Source organism: Anopheles aquasalis, chromosome 3, assembly GCF_943734665.1.
Source record: "Anopheles aquasalis chromosome 3, idAnoAquaMG_Q_19, whole genome shotgun sequence".
Taxonomy (NCBI): Eukaryota; Metazoa; Arthropoda; class Insecta; order Diptera; family Culicidae; genus Anopheles; species Anopheles aquasalis.
The window spans coordinates 3,385,001-3,392,500 of NC_064878.1; the positions used below are offsets into that span (position 1 = coordinate 3,385,001).

Here is a 7,500-nt window from a genome sequence, read left to right on the forward strand (position 1 = left end):
GTTCGAGAATTTCCGTCTGTCGCGCCGTCGTCTCGTTGGCGGACGATTCGGCGATCAAGCGATCAGTGCTGAAGAAATGGTGTCGGCGAGTGATCATGAAAGTGAAAATAGTTTTAGCCTCAGCTGCAGCGCACCCAGCCAGCCAGCACAGTGACACAGTTCTGAGTTTTTGGGGCTTGCGCTGGATGCGTTTACAGCTCTTGCAGAACCAACCAAGCGTCAACAGAATGTGTCTGAGAGTCTGGATGGATGGAAAACATGAAAAGCAATGATGATGCCATGATGCTCGAATGCTTCAAATATTTGAAACATTGTCTACTGTTTCTTATAAACAAATAAGGCAATCTTTCGGGTAATTCAATTAAGAAATATGTTAAGCAACAAAACTAAAATTAAACTGTTAAACAAGAATGGAGCATGGGAAGGCACGCTGCACTAGAAATCGATTTCATGCCACAGCTCAGCCCAAAGAGCCGCTTGGTGCGTGCATGTGGAACTACGGAATCCACGACATTCCTTTTGCGGAATGCAAAACACACAGGCGCATGGTGCGTGCCTCTTGATCGAACATGTTTCCCCATTATACACTAGTTTAAAGTATCTAGATGTGTATAAACATTGTCTATCTTTTGTTTCATTTTTCTTTAGTCTAAAATTTGCCGAAGATCAAAATCAACAAGACAAAAATGTGGCCAAATACTTTTCACGAACTGCCAGCCAGCATGAATCTAGCGAAGTCTATTCCCTGGCATGGTGCACAAATCATCGTGCATTGGTGCTCAGCTGTCTCGGGCGTGCAGAGCTGCAGAAATTTCTGCTGCAAAAGGGGATTGCAAGAGGATACATGCCGCCAACTGCTGAGGTCGTTAACGTCCGCGAACTAAATTTAGAATCCAAACAAAAGACCCATTACCCACCATGGGAGCATGGGTGCCCGAGAAGAACTATCGTCCGGGAGAAAGATGTTGTCCTAGGCGTGAGCGCGATCGCGCAAGGCGATGTTCCTAATATTCGAGCCGCCGCAGACGCCATCTACACCACCAATGCTTGCTGCTAATGAAATTATCAGTTTTCTGTGAAATTCACACAATTTTCACGTCACTCCGCCGATGGTTGCTCGATGACGAGTCGTAAGCAGCAGCAGTAAATTTCGCCAAACAATTGACCGTCTGCCACTGCTAAGCTGATTGCAATGCTGAATCAGCTGGCAACGTGTTTCGGGCCAAAGGGCATAGTTGACTTTGAAATCAGGGATACCACGACAGTCGACGCGGGAGCGGCATCGCGCTCTCAAACCACGAGGTGATCGGCGCAGCACCACGTTCACTGTTCGGCTTAACAAAGCGTGCGCCACCACCACCACCACCGAGGACATAATAATTCGCCGGATAACACTTATTTTTAAACTCGAACCCGAACGCGAACGCAAGCTCGGAACCTCCGTACTTGACTCGCCTGCTGTCAAACAAACGCAGCGATCGTTGCGGAAAAAAGTGGGAAAACTCGCAGCTGCACCCGTCGAGGGGTGGAAAATTCTTCCTCCAAACACAGCTAAACAACACACCACCACGGGAACAACGCACAAACGAGGAACTGATCCGGATGCTTAAGCCGATTCTTCCACCTTGTCACGCGGCGGCTTTGGCGGTCCGAAGATTGATGGAGTTTTGTTGCGCCGGAAACAACACACATACAATAGCGCAAAAACTAAGCGGCCGGTTCGTACCAGAACCGGGCAGAACTGGACGACCAGTAGCCAAAGGGCAAAGCAGGAAAAATAAAACAAATCAAACCCCTGGTCACGGTCCGAAGCGGACGGACGAAGATACTACACCACTACGCCCTCGGCGGTTCCCACCACTACGGCCGCATCGGAAAAACTGAATTAGAAATCGAAAGGAAAACTGCTTGAAACTGCACCCCTTGGGCCAGAGACAATCGAAGATCGAGAACCCAAGAGAGAGAGAGAGAGCGTCAGAAGCAGGAGAGACCATGCCACCGTCTGTTCTGTCGTGTCTCGCAGGATGTCGGCTGCGCATGATCGAATGGTTCGAGATGTGTGTTGCGATCGTGGCTTTAAACAAACAGCGCACGTGATTGCCGAGTTTCCCTTTACAACCGGGTTTGTCGTTGGAATGTAGCAGACTCTACCCAAGACGAATTGGAATTGTTTGGGTTTTTCCAGATGACGAATTTTGAGGATAGAACAATTTGGAAAAAGTTACGTCCAAGCAGAAGGGATCATAAAGCAACATCATGTAACATATGGTGCATTAAAATCTGTTCAAGACCCGAAGCCTCAAAGATTGTTGGTCCTTTTTTATTATAAAAAATTGGGAATGTTTCAAAATTTAACAGCGAAAAAAATTACCTGTCATTTCGTTTGACTATTCCAATTACCATTTGGAAAATACTGTATTTTTACAAGACAATTTGTAACAATTAGAGCGTACTAGTGTATGTTCTAAAAAAAAAAAAAAAACGGAACAAACTTTCTCCTTCGATAACCCCAACACCCGTTCGGTTACGGATTGGTAAACATGTTTGTTTGTGTTTCACGTTTTCAACTCGTCAATTCCATATGCAGTGCCCAGCTGAACCGCAATTGCTCCAAATTACATACCAAACATCAACATTACGTAAATCAATTTCTCTTCTCAAAGGTTGGGTTTGGTTTGGAACCAGGTAGTGGAGTGGAATGATCTATTGCTATCAAGATATCAATATTTTTAGACATTTTAATGATTTCATCAGGCGTCCATTCTCCCGCACATCACTGCTGCTAAGCACATTGGTTGAATGTTGATTTAGAACCCGTTAAACAGACTAATCAATTGCTTCTCAAGCAGAATTGGAATTGATTCGATATCGTGCAACAAACTGAAGCGGTCAATCGCTCAATCCCCCACAAAACAGACTCCCAGGCCCCTGTCAATCGATTTAATTAACGTAAAGTGGGCCGAAAGATCGTGACCTAGTCACGACACCACCGTACGGGTCCATCGTGGGATGGCAACGCGAATCGATCGATCTCCAGAGGAAACGGAGGATAAAAACGGTCGCACATATCGTCACCCAGTCTGGCCGGAAACGGAATGCAACGGGACTGCCTAGAGTGTGGCCAAAAAAGGGAGTCGCGAATCCAATCCAGCCCATGGCATGGTGATCGCTTCAAGTGTCGCCTCACGCACACACCGGAGGCGTTCCCCGGGTTGCCGGTTGACTGGTGTCGATTGTTTACAAACGACCGACAACCGACCGGAGGCCAACAAACTCTCGACGCACGCCGGCGAATGCGTCATATGTTCACAGGAGGTGCGGGCTTGATGCCCCGTTTAGCGGCAGTTAATTAATAATTCAGTCGCGTATACTTTCCATCCAGCCTGCCATCCAGCAAGAGTGAACGTGGGGGGCGGTGTGCGTCTCGGAAGTCGGTTGTGTGATTTGTACGAAAACTAAAAGCTAATCGGCGCGTCACGCTCCTGTACGGGCCGCGTTCGAATGGGTGCTCCGGGGGAGTTGGTTGAGTTAGGAAGTTACCCCGGTGACTGTCAAACATTCTAGGCCGCTGACTAAGCACCCCAGAATGGTTTCCTTTGGTGAGGGTGATTGTCTTAGAAGCCTGCGGTACGGCCTCTACCATGGCAACGCGCTGTCATTTTTTAATATTCAAGTGCACAAGCCCTATCCATCTATTGAATGATATTATGCGAGTGTTCCAGCCATATATTACATTTATTGTTCACATATTGATTGTCCAAAGTATATAAACCAGCACTTAACCAACTCCCAAATTTGGCACTCAAATTTCAACACCCAAATTGGGACATTTGAAATTGTCCTCCAAAATATCCGCAATAGCTAAACGTAACTATGGTAAAAATAATTATGGATATAGAACCTTGAAAGAAATAAACTCCTTACGCGATATAATTGCTTTAACCTTTAAAATAAAATGCTCTCGAAAAATAAAAGGAATGGAATCAATTCCTGCCAACATAACACAAGCTTACCTATGCTCCACAAAACACTAACCGGTTCCTCCAAAACAAGTTCAACCACTGTCCTCGCCGTGCGTTCGATCAAGCGTCCTACGAACGCATCGTGCGATCATGAACTTGAACCAAACCGCCGTCTATCGTGTGTCACCGCACTGTATACGTGGAGCACTACAGTCACGCATCGTAGACGGACTTAATCGTGGCCAACTGCGTGGAACCATACCTTCCTCTACTACCTTGCACTTCCCGGTTTGATCTTCACCACAGTCACCGCACCACGGCAAAAAGGGCTTCTCCGGGCAAGTGCCCCATTGCTACGCGTTCCATCCTTAAAAGGTGTGTCTCGTGGGAACAACAGATAAACTCTTCCAGGTTGCAACACCTGGAACCATGAAACGAGAGCTAATGCATGAACGGTCGAACGCTGTCGTCATTACTATGGTTTTGCGACGAAGGACAGCCAGCCGGCGATGGCGAACCTCACCATCATGACATCACCGATCATCTGCCATATTTGGTCAATCTGGGTTTCGGAGGTGGATGAAAAATTGCCTTCATTTCGACCATTGGACGATGACCGGCCACGCTCTACAGCATCCAATTCCCCCCCCCCCCCCCCCCCCCCAGGTCAGCACAGCTCAGCTTCGGAAGGGAATATTTTAAACAAGAGAACGAAAAACCAGATTTCATTTCATTTGTGAACCATTCTGCCGCCTGCGTGGGTTTAAGAACTAAATAAGGTCGATCGGTGGGCTCTTGGGATAATTACAATGATTCCTTGATGCACGGCGAAATCGACATCCGAAGCAGGGTTGCTAGGATGCTAACGAAAAGATTGCTTGGATGCTTCGCATCAACGGAGCATTTCAGTTGACATGCGAATGGAAGAACGATCTACATTCCAGAACGAATAAACATCTTGGCAGACGATCTCGTCCCCATATCTCGCTTATGCGCGGATAATAATAATAATCAAAACGCGCACCTCTCTCTGTCTCTCTGTCTCTATCTCCGCGAAAGGGGGGAACGGCCATTCGTTTTCATTTAGACTGGCCGTATGAACACGACAGGCCGGGCCGGGCCGGGCCGGGCCGGGCCGGGCCAACCAACAAACCACGAACGATCATCAGACGACCACATCCCATGAAATCATCATCCAGCTTCTTGGCAGTTTGTTTATGCGAAATCTTACACCGTCGACCGGCGTGTGGAGGAGGCTGGCGTTCAGCCAGAGCGAGGAGAGCTTACCTTCAATTAGCGTCCAGCTGAGAGCTCAAGTGGCCGTGCCGTTGGATGCAGACGAAGCAATCCAACCTACACAGAAGCGTGCGACAACAAGGTACTAGCAACCATCATGACCTCGCCAGTTCCATTCCCAGCAAAACACCGAAATACGTACGCACCCAAAAGCAGCCATCCGGTGCGATGGGGGGCCTTGCACAGTCAAGCATTTCGACGAGAAGCAAAATGGCCATTTATCGCGGCGCATTCCCCGGCTATCAGCTGTTGAGCTAGGGTGGAACCGAAACCTTCGAGAGATGCTTACAAGGTGGTTTTGTTGACAAAAAAGGGATAGTAATTCAATATCAAACTGGTTCCCTCGCATGTTTGCCCCGCTATGGAGGCACCGAGCGACTGCGCCGAGCGACCGATCCGATATGCCACTCGACGATGAATCAGCTAATGGCTTGGACAAGAAAGAGAGTCCAGTCCAGAGAGCCTGCCTCTATGCGATATGTACTCGCGTGTTCACGCTTTGTTCTAATGATTTTTTTAACATGAGCCAGCAGTAACAGAGGTATATCAGCTTGTACCGCCTGGATTCCTCTCGCGGCGACATCAGGTCTGGCCTCGATTGCTATTTGTACGACGCCATCAGAAGCGTCAGTTGACCGCAGGCATAGTCACGATTGCTATCGGCTAAAAACCATTAATTGAATAAAAACATCACAACCACCTCCCCGGTGGCGTTTGATGCCCCGGTATCGAGTGTAATCGACTGGAACATGGAATGTTCTCCATCGGTACTAGCGAGAGAACGTTCTATATCGTTAATGATGCCGAGCTGATCGCCTCGATCGCTCTGCAAGCACGTGAGCAAAGTACCACGTTTGCATTTTCGTCCAGTGCAGAATCAGGGCTCAAATCCGGGCTTGTAGGGGATTCTATTTAGTAAAAACTGCTGAAAAGCAGAACCAGGGATGTAACTCGTTTAAAGGGTGACGTAAAGTCGCTTCCTTCCCAAAATATGCTGCTCGGAATCGGTGGCTCAAACCTGCTGCTCGTGCTTCTGCTGCTGGTGCTCCGTTCCAGTCCGATGGTCCGTGTTATTGTTGTTGTTGTAGCGGGCTCACATGCGAATGTGTAATGGCCATTACATCACTCGGCTAGTGGGTTTGGGCACGCATTAAAAGGGTTTCTACTGGCATCAGTACACAGCATGCCCCGCCCGTGCCTTTTATTTATATGCAGCGAAGCGCATACAGTGGCTGCGGTGTTCGAGGCAACGAGCACTCGATTGGTGGTGCCAAATCGTCATGGAGATATCATTCCTGGTCGTGGCGCCGCTTATCGTCCTGGAGGGTGTTCCGTACCAGGGGTCCTGATTTGGTGACAAATGATCACTCTCTCACTCTTTCGCCATCTCTCTCTTTCTCTCGCTAAAAACGGTCTTGCGTCTCCTGATGCAATCATCCTGCGCTGCTGGACGACAATCAAGGCTGCACGGGATCGATTTTTCAGGCGCCTGTGTGTTTTCGTGCATGCGATGGCTGTGTGGACTGGAGTGGTCGCGTCGTCCTTGCCTTCCAGATGACCTAATGACCAGAAATGGTCCCGCGGGGTCGTTGCTCGTCGGTGCCATACTACAGCGCCATCATCAACAAGATGTACGGCGTGGTGGAATGTCCTCGCAGGTGCCTTAAAAGGTGCTGCTCTCGTCGTCGAGGACATCACACCCCACCACCACCACCTCTACCTTCACTTTGCTCGCTCGCTCGCTCGCTCACTCACTTGCGATTCTTGCTTCGCATTAAACAGGAAAAACAGGAGAAAACAAAACAAAAGTGGCCCCGTTGGGGCGTCTTTGGAACACTCACATCACCAGGCGCGAAACGATTGCACTTATCATGTTGAGGTCGTTTCCGGCGGCTCCTTCTCACGACTCCGTCCACCAGAAACACCAGAACGCCACGAGCATCGGCCACCTAGATCCGGCTGCGCTCCCGGAGCACACGCGGCACCACAGATTGCACGATCGATGGGATTCCCGCTGGAACGCACCCAAAACGGAGAGGACAAAGCACAACCGGAGGGATTTTCGACGCGCACCCGCGATTTTCCACCGAGTCGGAACGGCCACGATTTCGAGCGACTGCAAACGGCAACGGCAAAATTTGTTTGAGCGCGCATGAACCAAACAAAGCGGGTCTTGCCCGTGAGTGCGAGTGAGCAGGCATGCGAGAGTGAGCGAGATGGTGCACTTTGACAGTCGGAAGTG

General features: G+C 49.1%; 1 protein-coding gene across 3 annotated transcripts in view; it reads right to left on the bottom strand.

The window, feature by feature from the left end:
- The window catches only part of LOC126578229 (receptor expression-enhancing protein 1), a 16,666-nt gene extending 9,273 nt beyond the window's left edge, over positions 1 to 7,393 (bottom strand). For all 3 annotated transcript variants that reach the window (XM_050240581.1, XM_050240579.1, XM_050240580.1), the window contains exon 1: positions 7,100 to 7,393. In XM_050240581.1, the coding sequence (XP_050096538.1) occupies positions 7,100 to 7,131 (32 nt within the window). In that variant the 5' untranslated portion in view covers positions 7,132 to 7,393. The remainder of the gene's footprint in view (positions 1 to 7,099) is intronic.
- Positions 7,394 to 7,500: the final 107 nt, after the last annotated feature.